The 19794-nt window shown below is 36.3% G+C and overlaps 1 protein-coding gene across 1 annotated transcript in view; it reads left to right on the forward strand.

Moving 5' to 3' along the window:
• The window catches only part of DNAJC1 (DnaJ heat shock protein family (Hsp40) member C1), a 219854-nt gene that overhangs the window by 95652 nt on the left and 104408 nt on the right, over positions 1–19794 (forward strand). The window contains exon 7 of the mRNA XM_058681748.1: positions 944–1034. Within this exon, the coding sequence (XP_058537731.1) occupies positions 944–1034 (91 nt within the window). The remainder of the gene's footprint in view (positions 1–943; positions 1035–19794) is intronic.

The following is a 19794-nucleotide window of genomic DNA, read 5'->3' on the forward strand; positions in this document are numbered from 1 at the left end:
AGGAGAGAATTCCTCTGCCAGGGAAGGTCAGAAAACCTTGCAAAAGGAGGTGATGCCTGAATAGTTTTCAGGGATGAATAGGAGTTCATCAAAATAATGGCAGGGGAGCAAAATATTCTAGTTAGTGGGCAAAGGGTATGCAAAGACTTAAAACCACAATGTGGCCTGGCAGTTACAAGTAGTATTGCTGTGTGATGAATGTAGTTGAAGCCAAGAGGTAGTGGAAAATTACGTGTTCTGTTCTTCTCATTGTCAGGATCTTCATATGCTTAGAGCATCAATTTGTTGATCTCCACGTTTGTGATTATTGTAGGCCTGATCTTTTTTCAGCACTCTGCTAGAGTCTTGCCTGTGTGCCACTCCTTGACACTTTAGCCACTGTATTTGGCCACCTAAGTGTGTCCTCAGTCCTCAAACCTCCATGACAGGAACTGATCTCTAAGTGTGGTGGAAGGAGGAATGACATCTTCGCTTGTATTGACAGGGTCAGATAGGTTTCTTAATCAGATTTGCATATGATAATTTTGAAAATCTTTTGAGGTGAAGGGATGAATATGAAAATAGTGCTTTGTTCGTCACAGTAACATAATTTACTGTACCCATTTAGCTTAATTCAGCGAGTGTGTCTTCTCTTTGTCCGTGGAGTAGCCCAACGTTGAGAACACAAACAGTGGTAGAAAACAGGAAGAGGAGTCCTCCCTTCCATGTCTGAGAGAAAAAACTCTCCTTAGATTTATACTCACGCAGGTTCTGGCCTTAATAAATAAGCTCTCTGAGAGAGAAAAATCGGGGAGAAACATTTATTGTTTCTTCTGTTCTTCATACAACTTAAAAACATAAACTGAAAGGAACACAATACACGGCTTTAAAATGAAGTTGTGCGGAACATAGTATCAAAGCAAACCGATCTTTATGTTAATTTCTTTGTAACTTCTTTTTTAAGGATGCTGGGGAGTTTTATGCTAAATATAAAGAAACAAGATTGAAGAAAAAGGAAGATGCATTGAGTCGGGCTGAACTTGAAACACTTCAAAGTGAGTTTTAAACATTGTCTTCTTACTGTGTTAACAATATCATATAAGACTGGTTATTTAAATTTGGATTTTCCTTTAAAGTCAAAAGTAATTAAGTTTTCTGTGCTTTCATTACCATTCTCTAAGAGCAGTTACTTCCTTAATGTATTAGATGTGGAAAGTACTCTATTAGTTATTGCTGAACCACCCATAGTTCAGTATCAGAGGGGGGATAAAATCCACATGAAGTCATATAGTTTGTCAAATCTAGGAAGCATCCCAAATCAAGGAAGTCCTAACATACCCCAGTGTTGTAATTGTCATTGATATTTAGTGCCATTTCTGTCCAGTTGGTCATTCAACTTGCTGTAAAACAGTATCAAATCAGAAACCTGAAAATAGCAATGACTTTTGTTTTGAAAGTCTTTGCTTCATCATTAGTTGATGTATTATTATACAACATGAAAACCCTGGACTAAATTATCAATGTGTTGAAGTCTTCTATTGAACACTAAAGGCAGTACTTGCTGATTTTAGGAAAAGTTAAACATACAATTAAAGAAGGCATTTCTCCAGCCCTGGTCTTTTTGTCTCATTTTGACAGGTCTACATCTTTCCCACATATAGCCCCTCCTCCCTTTACTTTGCTTTATTTTTTTTAAGTTTATTTATTGGGGTACCTGGGTGGCCCAGCCAGTTAAGCATGCGACTTTGGCTCAGGTCATGATCTCGCGGTTTGTGGGTTCGAGCCCCCGATTGGGCTCTGTGCTGACAGCTCAGAGCCTGGAGCCTGCTTCAGATTCTCTGTCTCACTGTCTCTTTGCCCCTTCCCTGCTTGCTCTCTCTCTCTTTTTCAAAAATTAATAAACATTTAAAAATTTAGCTTATTTATTTTGAGAGAGAGAGAGAGAGAGAATGCATGCACATGAGAGAGAGAGAATCCCAAGCAGGTTCCACACTGTCTGCATGGAGTCCAACCGTGGGACTCCAACTCACGAACCATGAAATCTTGACCTGAGCCAAAATCAAGAATTGGAGGCTTAACCGACTGAGCCAGAGGCAGCAGTGTGATGTCCGACTTTGCTTCTGGAGTCACGTCTTTCTTTGACTGTAACTGGGAAAAGTTCCTGCTTTTAAGGGCCCATGTGATTAGACTGGGCAAATTTGGGTAATTCGGGATAGTCTCCCTTTTCAGGGTGCTCAATCTTAATCATACCTGCAAAATCCCTTTTGCCATCTAAGGTAAAATGTTTCCAGACTCCGGGAATAGAATGTGGACATCTTCAAGGGTCCGTTTTTCTCCCTACCACAATCCTTCAGGTGTCTGGGCAGCTTTAGAACAGGGGCTGTTTCTTTTTTATCTTTATGTCTGCAGAATTGACTACAGTGTCCTGGCACACAGTAAATGGATATATTGGATGAATATATGAATTAATGTCATGCCATGAATATTAATGAGCACCTATCCTGTATAGAACTCTGTTTTAAGGAGCACATAATTTAACTTATAAAGTTTCAGGGTACTTGGGTGGCTCAGTCCATTAAGAGTCAGTCTGAGTTTCGGCTCAGGTCCTGATCTCACGGTTTCATGAGTTCGAGCCCCGCTTCAGTCAGTGCAGAGCCTGCTTGTGGTTCTGTCTCTCTCTCTCTCTCTCTCTCTCTTTCTCTCTCTCTCTCTCTCTCTGCCCCTCCCCTAGTCATGCTGTCTCTGTCTCTCTCAAAGTAAATAAACTTAAGCTTAAATAAACTCAACAACTCTACATACTATGTAATTTTCAAGCCAAGGATATCAAAAAGTACATTTCTGTTAAGAAAGAGTTCAGGATGATAGAAGATTACATATAAAGATATGCGTTGGGGAGAAAGAGTGGGCAAATGACTATTATTGTTATATTAAAAATATTGAAACAAGTTTGTTATAGTAATTGTTGAGAAGTTTTAATTACGTTGAGTAAATCAATAAAAGCCTAAATGTAATATTTAGAGTTAATGTGAATATACATTTTATAGCTTTCATAGGCACAGCTTATTTTTATGTAGCTTTTGTAACAAACCATTTAATTGTTATAATTTTGGCATATATATTAGAACTCTGTAATAACAATTTGTTAAGTTTATACACTAAAACTTGGAAAATAGGAGTTAGACATAAAATATGTATCACAATGTAAGATATTTTATCACAATGTAAAAATTCCTTGTTTGTGACCATTTTCTCAAAGTCACTTGAAGATTTTTGTTCTAAGAGTTTGATGGAGGTTTTTAAGCAGATTAATAATTCTGGGTTTTTTTTGTTATTGTCTAATAAAAAGATGATGTAAAGAAACACATGTTCGAATACATAAATACATGAAAACTCTGTTTGCTAGTAAAAATACATAGTAATCTTTTAAATATTTGAAAATTCATCACGAGCTTATCAGTTATTGAAACTCAAAATGGAAACAGCACTACCAGAAAGCATATTAAAAACCGTATTCATAGCAGCCATGAGTAATAAGACTTCTCATGCTCATGTTTTTGGTATCAGTGGTATATTAGGGAAAGGTCATGGTATCAACATTAAGAATGTTAAAGTACAGTCACATTATTAATAATGTCAGAAACTGTCATGTATTTTTTAATGTAGTCTCTAATGGTTACATGCAAAGAATCTTTTAATTAATTTTGTTAACTTCATTACAGTGTTCTGCATTGTATACTTTAGAATTAATATATAAAGGCCCCAAATCCCCCAGTGTGCATTTCATTTGCCCCTATCCTTCTTAATTTTAAAGACCATCATTGGAGTACTGAGTTCATAATAACATTTCCATCTGCTTAATTGAGTAAATGCTTCTCATGTAGATTAGCAGTAGCTATTTTATGCTGCCTGTTTTTCATGACCTAATTGCTAATCTGCCCTCAAGAAATCTGCTCTACTGCTGAGATTGTGCAGTACCCTCGGAGGGCCAGACCGTAAGGTGTGGTGGTCTCATTAAAACAGTGTGTTAGAACGGGAAATACGGAAAGGACGATTTCTTAAAAATAAATATCATTGTTCTGGGAGTCTACGCAGAAGATGTGATATCTGTTTGGAAAACTAGAGGCCCTTACTTATTTATTTATTTATGTATTTATGTATTTATTACAAGCTTAATCAATTTTTATGTTTTATATTTCAATACGTGGAATATTTATAAATATGACTTTTTCATTGTTAATGATATTTTTATACATTCTCTAATTATATGAGTTTTCTTCTAAGTCAATAGATGCAAATTCTAAGTACTATAATGAAACAGCTCATATCATGAACGGGAAAAATGAGTTATTTTATAAATAAATTGGCTCTAAAGGTGAAAATTTGAATAGACAAAATTGGGGGAGGAAGAATAGAAGTGAAACTTAATATTTCCCTTATCTTTTTCTCCGTACCTTATATGATGTCAAACAGAAACAAAATCAAGTAATCAAAGCCTTACCGTCAAGTACTTTTTTGGCTGCAGATATGATGGTTCCAGACATCAGTTATATTTTCTCCTAGTTTTGTGGTCCCCATTGCACACCCCAGTGATGGACCTAAGTACAGCGAGAAGGTGGAGGACTTTTTAGGGGGACAGGGTGAGAAAACATTCACCTTCCCTAGGGTAAAGGAAGACTGGCTTTTAGAAAACTCAGGTTCGTGAAGAAATGAGATGCTAGTGCTGACTGAAGGGGTTGGTTGTGAGGAGGACAAAGGAGATAGGGTAGAGGTAACTCCAGTTTAGGTTAGCACATTTACCCTGTGGTAATACAGTGTGCTCGTGGGTGGGAGAACACTGTCGGAGATAACCTAAGAAAAAGCATATTCCGGTCAGTAGCTCCAGTTCGTTTGGAAACATGACCAAACAGAAACTCTGTACCTTAGCTTAGGAATTGTGTTATATCGTAAAACCTAATAGGAGCCCCGGTCCCAAGAGTTTATATGTAGGCAGAGAATATCTAAAGAACAGTATTATTTTCTTAGGTACTTTGCTCAAGGAACAACGGAATGTGGATTTTTTCAATCATACAGCTCAAATGTAAATTTACAATTCCTTCAATATTTCAAATTCTATGTGGTGTAGGCTTTAGTATAATGCCATCTTAACACAATCTTAGTTTTCCCACTGAAATGATTTTAAAACCTTTTTATCCAACTGAATATGTAAACATTTATGGCTTTCGATTAGTTACATTTGAACTAAAATTTTAACAATTAATTTACTTAATTTGGAACTAAAAATATACTTCTTAGTATTATGCTTTTTATAAAATAATGTGTCCATGTATAAGCTTCATGCAGGAAGGTATTTTTGTCTGTCTTGTTTACAGCTGTAACCCCAGAGCCTAGAACAATGCCAGATAGATGATAGGTAACTCAGGAAATACTTGTCAAATGGGCTAATGGAATACTTACTGTATTGTTCTTTTCTACTTCACACTTGTTAAAAGAATTTATTAAAACTTTTCAGTAACATTGTTGACAAGAAGATCTTTGTTATCAGTAAAACTGCTTTTTGAATGATCTACACAGCTTATTTATTAACACAGCTTATTAACAGAGTATATCCTCCTTATTTCCGTGTATAATGAAATATGGTCCCATGTATGGTGCTGATGCTGGAAATTTTATCCCAAGCCACAAGTACCTAGCCACTTAATATTAGGATTTCTTTTTTCCTTTCTTCATGATTGCTACAATAAAACCACTGTATTGTTTCTTTTTTTCCCCTAGTATTTTTTTATTATGGTAAAACACACCTAACAAAATTTACCATCTTAACCATTTTTAAGTATATAGTTCAGTGGTATTAAGTATGCGCATAATGTTGTGCAGCCATCACCCCATTCATCTCCCATAGCTCTTTTCCTCTTGTAAAAACTGAAAGTCTGTACCCTTTGGACAGAACTCCCTAGTCTCACCTCCCCACAGCCCCTGACAACCACCATTCCACTTTCCGTCTCTGTGATTTTGACTACTCTAAGTATCTCCTGTAAGGCTGATCACATAGTATTTTCTTTTGTGACTGGCTTATTTCACTTAGCATGAAGTCCTCAAGGTTTATCCACGTTGTGGCATGTGTCAGAATTTCCTTCCTTTTTAAGGCTGGATAAATAATATACCATTCTATGTGTGTGCCACATTTTGCTTATCCTTTCAAATTTCTGTCAACGGTTACTCGGGTTGATTTCACTTCTTAGCTATTGTGACTAATTCTTCTATGAACGTGGGTATACAAATAACTCTGAGTCCCCGGTTTCAGTTCTTTCGGGGATATACACAGAGGTAGAATTGCTGGATCATACGATAATTCTATTTTTAATTTTTTGAGGAACCAACATACTGTTTTCCATAGCAGCTATACCATTTTCTATTCCCACTGACAGTGCACAGGGGTTCCATTTTTGCCACATCTTTGCCAACACCGATTTTGTTTTGTTTTGTTTTTTTATTGTAGCCATCTTGATGGGTGTCTCTTTAAAGAAATATCTATTCAAGTGGGGTGCCTGGGTGGCTCAGTCGGTTGAGCGGCCGACTTTGGCTCAGGTCATGATCTCACAGTTTGTGAGTTCAAGCCCCGCGTCGGGCTCTGTGCTGACAGCTCAGAGCCTGGAGCCTGCTTCGGATTCTGTGTCTCCCTCTCTCTCTGCCCCTAACCCACTCACATTCTGTCTCTGTCTCTCTCAAAAATAAAAAAATAAACCATTAAAAAAAAAAAAAAGAAGTATCTATTCAATACCAAGTTTGAATTGGATTGATTTTGTTAAGTTTTAGGAGTTCTCTATATATTCTGGCTATTATCCCTTATGAGATATATGATTTGTAAATATATTCTCCCATTTTGTGGGTTACCTTTTTACTCAGTTGACATTGTCTTTTGATGCACACAATATTTTCATGAAGTCTAATTTGTCTATTTTTTCTTTTGTTGTCTGTGCTTTTGTTGTCATATCAAAGCAATCATTTGCCAAATCCAGTGTCTTAAAGCTTTTGCCCTGTATTTCCTTCAGAGTTTTATAGTTTAAGGTCTTACATTTAGGTCTTTGATCCATTCGGACTTCACTTCATAGTGGGTAAGGGTCCAACTTCATTATTTTGTATGTGGATATCTAGTTTTCGCTTGTCGAATTATTGCTTTTTTATTTAACTTTTTACTTTGAAATCATTATAGATTTATAGGAAGTTGCAAAAGTAGTGTAGAGAAGGTCCCATGTACCCTCCTAAAAACCGGGAACTTGACCTTGATATGAAGTGTGTGTGTAGTTCTCTATCATTTTATCACATACGTGTATTTATGTAACCACCATCCCAATCAGCCACTACCCCTTTATGATCACACCCATCTCCTCCGGTTCCCGCATTATCCCTAATATCTGGCAACTACTAATCTATTTTTTATCTCTGTTTGTCATTTTGACTATATGATTTAGAGAATGTGATTTGGAGAATCATACAATATTTGACTTTTTGAGATTGGCTTTTTCACTCAGCATAATACTTTTGAGATCCATTGAAGTTGTTCCATGTATCAGTAGTTCGTCCCTGTTTATTCCGGGTATGGCTGCACCACAATTTGTTGAACTTTTCACCAGTATAGGACATTTTGGTTGTTTATGGTTTTTGACTGTTACAAATAAGGCTACTGTGAATAGTCAGGTGTACATTTTTGGGTGAACCTAGTTTTTATCCAGGATAAATGACCAGAAGTGCGATTGCTGGGGGTGATAGGTTTATGTTTAGAGTTCAAAGAAACTGCCGAATTATTTTCCAGAGTGCTTGTGTACCTTTTTACATTCCTACCAGTAATATATGAGAGATCTAATATCTCTGTACTTTTACCAGCATTTGGTATTCTCACTTTTTAAAATTTTAGCTATTCTAGTAAGTTTGTAGAGATATCTCATCATGGTCATATATATATATATATATATATATATATATATATATATAATTTTTATTATATATAATAAATATATAATAATAAATTATTATATAATAATAAATACATAATAAATATATATAATGTATATAATATTATTAATATATTAATAAATATATATCACTGAGCCCTATTATAAAAATTTTATCCCATGTTTTCTTCTAAAATTATTTTAATTTTGTGTTTTACATTTAAATCTATGATCCATTTTGAGTTACTTTTTTGTAAGGTGTGAGGTTTAGGTTAAAGTTTTATTTTTTATTTTTTGCCTATGGATAGCCAGTTTTTCTAGCACTATTTTTAAATTTAAATTAAATTAAATTAAATTAAATTTTTTTGGAGAGAGAGAGAGAGTGCGTGCATGCAAATGTGCAAGTGGGAGAGGGGCAGAGGGAGAGAGGGAGAGAGGGGGAGAGTCTTAAGCAGGCTCCATGCTCAGCTCAGAGCTTGATGTGGATTTGATCCCATGACCCTGTGATCAGGACCTGAGCCAAAATCGAAAGTCAGACGCTCATCCAACTGAGCCACCCAGGCGCCCCTCTTTTTTTTTTTTTAGGTCAACTAGGGTGATTCTTCCCACTTTCCTATCCTTTTTCAAAATGTTTTAGCCAATCTAGTTCCTTTGCCTTTATATATAAATTTTAGAATAATCACCTGTGTATCCGCAAAAAATCTTGCTGAAACTTTAGGGATTATGTTAAACTTGTATATCAATTTGGAGAGAAGTGGATATTAACTATCTGGAGTCCTTTAATCTCTGGCTACTTATATCTTCTTTGATTTCTTAAGTGTTTTGTAGATTTTAGTATACAAATCTTTGTTAGATTTATATCTAAATGTTTTTCTTTTTGAGTGATTATACATGGTATTGGGTTTTTAATTTCACTTTCCATGTGTTCACTGCAGGTAAAGAAATGCAGTTGACTTTTTCTTTAATTTTTTCTAAGGTTATTTATTTTTGAGAGAGAGAGAGGGAGAGAGAGAACACACACATGGGAGGGGAGAGAGAGAATCCCAAGCAGGCTCTATGCTGTCAGCACAGAGCCTGAAATGGGGCTTGATCTCATACATGTGAGATCATGACCTGAGCTAAAACCAAGAGTCGGAGTCTCAACACTGAGCCACCCAGATGCCCAAAATGCAGTTAATTTTTATATTTAATTATGTATCTTGCAACCTTGCTAGATTTACTTGTTAATTATAGAAGTTTTTATATAGGTTCCTTGAATTTTCGGTATGGACAATCATGTCATATGACAATAGGGATAGTTTCATTTCTTCCTTTTCAATCTATATGCATTTTATTATCTTTTCATTTCTTATTTTGCTAGCTAGAACTTTCAAAACTATGTTGAACAAGAGTGGTGTGAGAGGACATCCTTCCTTTATTTCCAAACTTGGGTGGAAAGCATTTAGTGTTTTACCATTAATTATGTAAACTGTAGGGGTTTTTTGTTAGATACTTTATGTGAAGTTGAGGAAGTCTCCCTCTATTCCAAATTTTCAGAGTTGTTTTTTTATCATGACTAGAGGTTGACTTTTGTTAATTTTTTGTATCACTTAAGATGATTTTGTGATATTTCTTTACTTGTTAATTTGGTGTATTATAGTGATTGAGTTTTGAATATTGAGCTAGACTTGCATCCCTGCAGTAAATATCATATAATCTTGGTATATAATTCTTTTCATATATTGCCAAATTCTATTTACTAATATTTTGCTAAAGATTTTTGCATCCATATGAGAGATTTTGGTCTATAGTTTTCTTTTTGTACTGTCTTTGTATGTTTTGGTATCAGAGTAGTACTAACATCTAAGGAATTGGAAGCTTTCTCCTATTTTCAGAAAGAGACTGTATTTAATTGGTGTTAATACTGTAAACATTTGGTAGAATTTCCTGGTGAGACCATTTAATATTGACCTATTTGGGGAGTTTTTAAATTACAAGTTAAATTTATTTTGTAATTACAAGGCTATTCAAATATCTGTTTTATATATCTATTTTATGGGGAGTTGTAGTGGTTTGTATTATTCAAGCAATTGAGTTCCACCTAAATTGTCAAATTTATGTGTGCACTGTTGTTTTTAAAACTAATTTACTATCCTTTTGATGTCTGCATGTCCTGTAGTGATTTCTCCTGCTTCAGTGTTAATATTGGTAACTTTTTCTCTTCGTCAGTTTTGCCAGATGTTTGTCAATTTTATTGATCTTTTCAAAGAACTAGTTCTTTGTTTCATTGATTTTTATCTATTGCTTTTGTTTTCTATTTCATTTATTTCTGTTCTTAATTTTATTATTTTCTTCCATCTGCTTGATCTTGTTTTGGTTTTGTTTGCTTTTGATATGGAAGCTTAGATTATGGTCTTGAGGCTTTTCATCTTATCTAATGTAAACTTTTAGTGCTTAAAATTCCACTCTCAGCACTGTTTTGTCTGTGTCCCACCTATTTTGATACATTATATTTTCATTTGATTCAGTTCAGTATTTTTTTTTTCCTTGAGACTTCTTGTTTGATACCTGGATTGTTTTAGGGATGTTATTTAGTTTCCAAGTGTTTGGGAATTTTCCTGTTATTTTTCTGTTATTGATTTTTAGTTCGGTTACATTGTTGTCAGAAAACCCATTCTGGGGGCGCCTGGGTGGCTCAGTCGGTTGAGCGGCTGACTTTGGCTCAGGTCATAATTTCGCGGTCCGTGAGTTCGAGCCCTGCGTCGGGCTCTGTGCTGACAGCTCAGAGCCTGGAGCCTGTTTCAGATTCTGTGTCTCCCTCTCTCTGACCCTCCCCTGTTCATGCTCTGTCTCTCCCTGTCCCAAAAAAAAAAAAAAAAACCAAAAAAAAAAAAACGTTAAATTGTTAGGAAAAAAAAAAAAAAGAAAACCCATTCTGTATGATCTCAATTCATTTAAATTTGTTGAGATGTGTTTTATGGCCCAAGATACGGTCTAGCTACGTATATATCCCATGGGCATTTGAAAAGAACATATATTCTGCTGTTGTTTAATGGAGTGTTGTTATGCTCCCAAAAGTCCCCAAGGCTCTGCTCTTTTTATTTTTTTGTTTATTTTCTCTGTTTTTCAGATTAGGCAATTTCTATTATTCTGTCTTCAATTTAACTGATTACTTTCTCTGTTCCATTTTTCTGTTGAGTTCTCAATCATTACATTTTTTTATTTTAGTTAGCATATTTTCAGTTCTGATATTTCCACTTGGTTGTTCTGTATGTCTTCTGGGTCTTTGTGGTTGACTTTTTATTTCATTTGTTTTGAGGATGTTCATTATTACATGTCAAACCATTTTTATATGCCTTCTCTAAAATCCCAGTCGGATCCTTTGGATGTCTTTTTCATCTTGTTGATTATATTTTTCATTCAAGTTGAGATATTCTTGGTTCTTGGTTTGATGAGGGTTTTTTTTTTTTTTTAATTAAAACTTGGACATTTTGGCTATTATGTTATAGTTCTCAGAATCTTGTTTAAATATACTACCTTACCTGATGTTCTATGGCAATGCTGTAGCTGAGGTGAGGAAGGGGAGAGTTGCTACCCTGTTACACTCAGGTAGGGGTGGAAGTCCATGGCCTGCTTTATAGCTGCAGGAGAGGTTGGTTGTGGATCTTCTTAGGGTTGGGCAGGTGTGGGTGTCCTCACTTACCAGTAGGCTGCCTCTAAGAACACTCCACTAATATCCCCTTGCTGGCATAGGTAAGCAGGCCTACTTACAGCTCCCCACCTGGCCTTTGCTGACGTTGTGGAGTGTTGGTCTCTTTACTGCTGGGCAGTTGTGAAAGCCCTAACTCTCCTCTAGGCTTTCTCTGAAGCCACCCTGAAAGCAATGGGGAGGGATGCCTCATTACCCCTGGGTAGCTATGGAAGCCCAGGCTACCCCTACCCCTGCCATTGACTTTACAGGAGGAAGGGGTAGGAAAGAAAGTCTGGCTTCCTACACAATCTTCTCCCACATCACCCTGGTCGGGAGATTGGGGTGCCTTATTATAGCCTCACAGTGACAGAAGTCTAGGCTTCCCATTAGCCTTTGCTGGCAAGGAGAAGAGGTTGGCCACAATTTTGTCTTTTGTTTGCTTGAAGTAAATCAGTTATTATCTAAACTTGTCTTGCTATGCAAGGAAACCCAGGGTACTCACCACCTTGGTGTTCATCATGTCCTGCCATACCTAGCTGGCCTGTCTTCTCTTCAAAAATCGGTCTTCCTATATTTGTTTTATATGTAACATTTAGGGTTTTTCAATTTTCTTAGGGGGAGGAGTATGGAAAACTACTTTCCCTCCATTTTTTTAGAAGCGGACGTTTTGAATTACTTTTTTTAAGCGATTTAAAAAAAAAAGTTTATTTTAAGAGAGAGAGAGAGTGAGAGGGGGAGGGGCAGAGAGAGAGAGAGAGAGAGAGAGAGAGAGTGGGAGAGAGAATGCCAAGCAGACTCCATGCTGATAGCACAGAGCCTGATGCAGGGCTCGATCTAACTGTGAGATCATGACCTGAACCAAAATCAAGGTTTGGATGCTTAACTGACTGAGCCACCCAGGTGTCCCTTTAAGTGATTTTTTTTAAATGCTTCTTTACAAAAACATCAAACACTTGAAAGTGTGACACAACACCCTAGACATAATAACTACATTTATTTGTTTATAACTGATTCTCTTCAAGAAGCCAAAGCTAGTACTGATGAGGTGTTTTCTTCAAGCAGTACTTTGTTCAAAATAAAGGAATTGAGAGAAACTGAGTAATGTGACGTACTTCATGAGGAATCAGTTCTATGACTTCTTCCCCTCTTATGAAAAATATTTTGAAAAACAAAACCTGGTTTCCTGATTTGGGCTCACATGGTACTCTGGTAATGCTGTCTTTTTAATTTTTTGATACTTTTATTAGACTCACCTGTCATTTAAATTGCTAATTTTCTATTACAGTATCAGGAACTTTTTTTTAAAAAGTCACCATCTCAAAAGCCTGAAAATATAAAGGTGTTTAAGCAATATAAGGTAAAATATAGTGGTTAGATACCACATAATTTCTAGTTAAAATAACCCTTTCTCACTGGAACTGTTCCCACAGTACTATGTTCTTAATGTACATTATTCTTGGCATAAGCTAACTTTACAGACTTGAATGAAATGTGAGTGAATGAATGAATGATACTACTCCTCCCTTCAAAGTTTCCTGTTCACCCAGCAATTTTTTATTTGAAGGTGAAATAAAATTCATAGAAAATTATGTATTAATTTGTGGCTTCTTTTGATCTTTTCCTTTTGTTGTTTCTCCTGGCCCACATACGTGTTTTAGGAATTCTTTCTTTCTCCAGAACAGCCCCTCTTTGTATATTAGGATAGTAATTTTTTTTTTTAAGTTTAGTTTTATTTTCTTTGAGAGAGAGCTAGAGAGCAAGTGGGGGAGGGACAGAGAACCCCAAGCAGGCTCCATGCTGTCAGCACAGAGCCCGACGCAGGGCTTGAACTCACCATCCGCGAGATCATGACCTGAGCTGAAATCAAGAGTCGGACACTTAACTGAATGAACCATGCAGGCACCCCTAGGATAGTAATTTGTAAATCATGATAATACTCTCTTTTTGCATAGTTCTTTATAAGTTCTTTATTTTCCACGTTCATTCTAATCATTTTATATGTGTTAATCTCATTTATTTCCCATTAACAACTCATCAGATTCAGTATTACCATTATTCGCATTTTACAAAACAGTAAAGGACCATAAGAAAAAGAGCTAGTAAATTGCAGAGGCTGAGTTTTAATCCCAGATCCGTCCACAGTGAGAGCTTTTTCATTCATGCATTCATTCTCTATTTAGCACCAGACATCGTCCCAGACACTGGGAATTCAGTAGTGAACAAAATAAGAATTTTTGCCCATGTAGAAAGCATCAGTAAGATGAGTAGTGATAGATGCTGAGGCAAAATATAACAAGGAAGAGGGATAGGGAGCGTGTGTGTGTACACGTAGATGTGGGAGGCCTGCTGCGATTTAAATAAGGTGGACAAGGAAGGCCTCAGTAATAAAGAGACATGTGAGCAAAGACCTGCAAGGGGTTAGGGAGTAAGCAAGGCAGACAAGGGAGTGGGTTTCAAGTAGAGGAAACAGTTGAAAGGAGGCATAAATCACTTGGAGCCTTATATTCTAAGAACCTGGCTTTTACTCTTAGTGAAATGGGAGGTCCCAGGAAGGTTGTGCAGAGGAGTGACATGATTTGATACGTGTTCTCAGAAGAGTGACTGTGAGGTGAAGAACAGACTGAAACAAGGACTTGAAACAAAGAGACCACTTGGGAGCTCTTTTAATAATCCAGACAAGAAATGGTGATGGCTTGGATCAGGGTGATAAAAGTGAAGAAATGGAACTCTTTATGTATTTTAAGTTCGAGACAAGATTTCCTACCAGATTTCATACAGGATATAAGAGAGAAGGGGGGGATTGAGGACTCCCAAGGTTTTGGACCTCCTCCGTAGGTCGAAGAAATGGGAACTTCACTGGAAAAAGCAGACAGAAGGGAAGGGATTTTATCAAGAGCTTAATTTAGAAGACGGTTCTATCCCTCCTTAATATTTAGAGCACAGTCCTGTACAAGCCAGGATTTAACTTCTGCACCTGTGCTGTGAGATAGGTAGAGCAGATATTTCATTTTATAGGTGGAGACTTAGAGATAAGTAATGTAAAGGAGGTACTAATGTATTGGTGAAGGACTAATGACATAGAAACTAGTTTTTCTGACTACTTGTTTCCTCTTTTTTCTACCACTTTTCATATTAATGATGTGATTCCAAATCTTTCCTATTCTGATAACTTTTCTGACATAATCTAGTTTTTCAGTTCTGCGTTATAGTATAGTGCTTAAAACTAAAACTTCCTTCCTGGGGCACCTGGTGGCTCAGTTGGTTGAACATCTGATTCTTGATTTCAGGTCATGTCATGATCCCAGGGTCATGGGATTGAGCCTTGCATCGGGCTCCACACCAGAGTGTAGAGCCTGCTTCAGATTCTCTCTCTCCTCTTCTGCCCCTCTCCCCCACTCTTGCACTCTCTCTATACAATAAAAATTAAAATTAAATAAATAAAACGTATTTCCTTTTCCTTTTCCAAGTTATGTTTCATTGATAACTGCTGCACTATTGTCTGAGCATTTCCAAAGAGAAATTCTCTGTGCCTGCTAGAAAAAGAAGATAACAAGTTAAGATGTTATGACTTTGCTCAATTTAAACTCTGTTCTACTGTTTTCAACACCATAGAGGTACAAGTGTTAATCAAGACCTAAAGAATATCCTCAGGTTAATGGTCAAGGACCCCAAATTACTATTCAGCAAATGTGTCTTAGCATAATAAACACTTTTGCAACGTGTGACAGGAAGTATTTGGTCTAAGTAGCTGGCCCACTAGTTGAATTGTTTAGTGTAAGTTTCCAGATATATGAGAAGATAGGCTACTTATGCCAGAATATTTTGTTTTTTGTTCCAATGAAGACCCCAACTCTTCATTGTTTTGTTGAATAGGAGCATTAAACAGAAGGACTCCTTTAAGATGGTATTTGGCTCATTTCTCCTTCCTTTTAAAAATCATACTGTGTAAAATTTTTCTTTTGAGAGGAAACCATTTCGCTTCATTCACTAGACAGAGTACCATGGAAATTATTTATCTTTTCTTTTTTCTTCCAAGATTTTATTCAAATTTAAGTTAGGTAACATACAGTGTACTATCGGTTTCAGGAGTAGAACTTAGTAATTCATCCCTTACACATAACACCAAGTGCTCATCCCAACAAGTGCCCTCCTTCATGCCCACCATGCAAGTAGCCCATCCCCCCACCCACCTCCTCTCCAACAACCCTCAGTTTGTTCTCTATTGTTAAGAGTCTCTTATGGTTTGCCTCCCTCTCTGTTTTTATCTTATTTTTTTTTTCCTTCCCTTCCCCCATGTTCCTCTGTTTTGTTTCTTAAACTCCACATATGAGTGAAATCATGTGGTATTTGTCTTTCTCTGACTTATTTTGCTCACCATAACACAGTCTGGTTCCATCCATGTTGTTGCAAATGGCAAGATTTCATTCTTTTTAATCTGAGTAATAGTCCATCATATATGTATACTACATCTTCTTCATCCACTCATCAGCCAATGGACGTTTGGACTCTTTCCATAATTTGGCTGTTGTTGATAATGCTACTATAAACATCGGGGTGCATGTATCCCTTCAAATCAGTATTTTTTTTTTTTTTTTTTTTTTTTTTTTGTCCTGTGAGTAAATACCTAGTAGTGCAATTGCTGGGTTGTAGGGTAGTTCTATCTTTAACTTTCTGAAGAACCTCCACAGTTTTCCAGAGTGGCTGTACCAGTTTGCATTCCCCCCAACAGTGTAAGAGGATTCTCCTTTTTCTGCAGAAAACATCTTTTTCTGTGGAAAATAACCTTGCCAACATCTGTTGTTTCCTGAGTTGCTAATTTTAGCCATTCTGATAGGTGTGAGGTGGTATTTCATTGTGGTTTTAATTTGCATTTCCCTGATGATGAGTGATGTTGAGCATTTTTTCACGTGTCTCTTAGCCATTTGTATGTCTTTTTTTGAAAAATGTCCGTTTGTGTCTTCCGCCCATTTTTAACTGGATTCTTTATTTTTTGGGTGTTGAGTTTGAGAAGTTCTTTATAGATTTTGGCTACTAGCCTTTTATCCGATATGTCATTTGCAAATATCTTCTCCCATTCTGTAGGTTGCCTTTTAGTTTTGCTGATTGTTTCTTTCACTGTGCAGAAGCTTTTTTTTTTTAATGTTTATTTTTTTTGAGAGAGAGAAGGAGTGAGAGAGCACACAAGCGGGGAAGGACAGAGAGAGAAGGAGACACAGAATCCAAAGCAGGTTTCAGGCTCTGAGCTGTCAGCACAGAGCCCAATGTGGGGCTTGAACTCATGAACCATGAGATCATGACCTAACCCAAAGTCAGATGCTTAACCGACTAAGCCACCCAAGCGCCCCTCTGCAGAAGCTTTTTATCTTGATGAAGTCCTAACAGTTCAATTTTGCTTTTGTTTCCTTTACCTCCAGAGATATGTCTAGTAAGAAGTTGCCACAGCCAAGGTCAAAGAGATTGCTTCCTGTGTTCTGTAGGATTTGATGGTTTTCTGTCTTACATTTAGACATTTAATCCATTTTGAATTTATTTTTGTGTATGGCATAAGAAGTTTCATTCTTCTGCATGTCGCTGTCCAGTTTGCCCAACACCATTTGTTGAAGAGACTTTTTCCCATTGGATATTCTTCCCTGCTTTATCGAAGTTGACCATACAGTTGTGGGTCCATTTCTGGGTTCTCTGTTCTGTTCATTGATCTGCGTGTCTCTTTTTGTGCCAGTACCATACTGTCTTGATGGTTATAGCTTTGTAATATAGCTTGAAGTCCGGAATTATGAGGCCTCCCGCTTTGCTTTGCTTTTTCGACATTACTTCGGCTATTTGGCATCTTTCTGGTTCTATACAAATTTTAGGATTGTTTGTTCTAGCTCTGTGAAGAATGCTGGTGTTGTTTTGATGGGGATTACATTGAATGTGTAGATTGCTTTGGGTGGTATAGACATTTTAACAATACTTGTTCTGTTCTTGGTTAGCTAGTTTTTGTTTCTTGCCTTTGTCAGGCTTGCCATTAAGAATCAATCTATCTTAACTTGAAGCCCATAACTTACAAAATTTTAATAGGACTTACAATTCCAGCAAAAATACTCTATATTTTCTATTTAACTACTTCCCCATGAAATTCATTGTGCTGCTTAAAGATCTTAGATTTTTTTTTTCTTGGATGAACTATAAACACGGATGTGTTCACAACCCCAAAATTCATGATAGCTGGGCCCACACTAATTATATAGAGTTTATTGAAATTTGGAGGAAAGATGAGGGTAGTTAGCAGATAGGACTTTTTTTCCTTTAGGCATGTTTTGAAAACACCTGTTTTTGTTTTTGTTTTAATATATGAGAGGTTTTGCCAAGTGTAAAATGTTAGTTGCTATAGTCTTAGCCCTGTATTATTAAGGCAGCAAGAATTTAGGAAATATTTATAAGCTGTAGGTTTGTTGGTTTTAGAAATTGTATTTTCAGAAAGACTTATGTTGTATAATCTTTAAATTTTGTTTTTTTATTGATATCTACAACTTGGTAGAAATATATAAATATACATTCACATATATTATTTATTTTACTGGTATGTTTCTTTCTTTCCCTTTATTGTCTCTTCCCTTCCTCTTTATCTGTACCCCCTACATACCTTGTAGGCATTCATCCATATTTTCCCCCATACTCTTATAATAATATTCAAATGTATTTAGATGAAAATATATATGCAGGCATATATAGGGATTTGAAGAGGCATTATTTTGCTTTGCAAATAGAGAATCTTATATGCTTTTCTGTATCTTGCTTTATTACTCAGTGAAAATCCCTGTAAGTCAACTGGTATAGCTGTACTTTAGTATCTTTTTATGGTAATTTAATATTCCTTAGTATAGATACATCACCAACAATTATTCAGTCATTTCTTCTATTAATATGCATGTACTATATTAACAGTTTTGTATCTCCATGCTAACAGACACATATACATATATACCACATACTTACATACAATTACATTTTAATGCTTTTGTTTCTGAGGGGATTGCTGGAGAAAAGATTATGTTTTTTATTTTAATCGATTCTCTTAGATCACTTTCCAAAAAGGCTGTAATATAATAATTCAAATTTCTACCACCAATGTAGAGATGGCCCTTTCCCTGCCAGCAGTACCTTTTGTTAGATTTTTACATTTGTCTATACGATAGGTATAAAATCATATTTTATTACTTCAATCTGCATTTCTTTAACCTTTTAGAGGTTGTGAGTATTTTTTCTTGTTTCTTGGCCATTTGGATTTGTTCTCCTGTAAACGTTGCCCATTTTTTTCTGTTGGGTGTTTACCCTCTTGTCAATATATACTATCTCTATATATTCTATAGATCAATCTTCTATTTGTACTCTAAATTGTAGATATTCTTTCCAAATATATTATCTCTCTCTCTTGATTTGTTTATTCTTTTTTAAAAAATTTTTTTAACGTTTTTATTTATTTTTGAGACAGAGACAGAGCATGAACGGGGGAGGGGCAGAGAGAGAGGGAGACACAGAATCCGAAGCAGGCTCCAGGCTCTGAGCCATCAGCCCAGAGCCCGACGCGGGGCTCGAACTCACGGAGTGTGAGATCGTGACCTGAGCTGAAGTCGGACGTTTAACCGACTGAGCCACCCAGGCGCCCCTTTATTTGTTTATTCTTTATCTTTTTTATAGCATCTAGGTTTTCAGTCTTAGTTAAAATGTCCTCATCTTTAAATATTGCACGTAATTTTTTAGATTTCTTTTTGCAAGATGTTTATTGTTTGGGCTTTTAAAGTCAAGTCTCTTATCTAACTGGAAGTTACTTTTACGTATTAGATAAAATTATGTCTACTTTCCTTTCCAATGGATATTAAGTTGCACCTGCATCATTTATTAAATCATTTTCCCACTGAATTGAAATGTTTAGGGATTCTCGGTTCTCTTCTAGGAATTTATCTATTTCTATGCCAATATCATGAATTTTACCATCAGCATTATAGAATCTGCAAACACACATGCACACACAGTAGTGAAGATATGGTTATAAGGCATTTGACTGTAGCAATTAAGAATGGAGTTTCTTCTCAGTATTGACTCTAATCAAAATGGGATTTGGGGTGACTGGGTGGCTCAGTTGGTCAAGCGTCCGACTTCGGCTCAGGTCATGATCTCACAGTTAGTGAGTTCCAGCCCCATGTCAGGCTCTGA

This window comes from Neofelis nebulosa, chromosome 8 (genome assembly GCF_028018385.1).
Source record: "Neofelis nebulosa isolate mNeoNeb1 chromosome 8, mNeoNeb1.pri, whole genome shotgun sequence".
In the NCBI taxonomy this organism is placed as follows: Eukaryota; Metazoa; Chordata; class Mammalia; order Carnivora; family Felidae; genus Neofelis; species Neofelis nebulosa.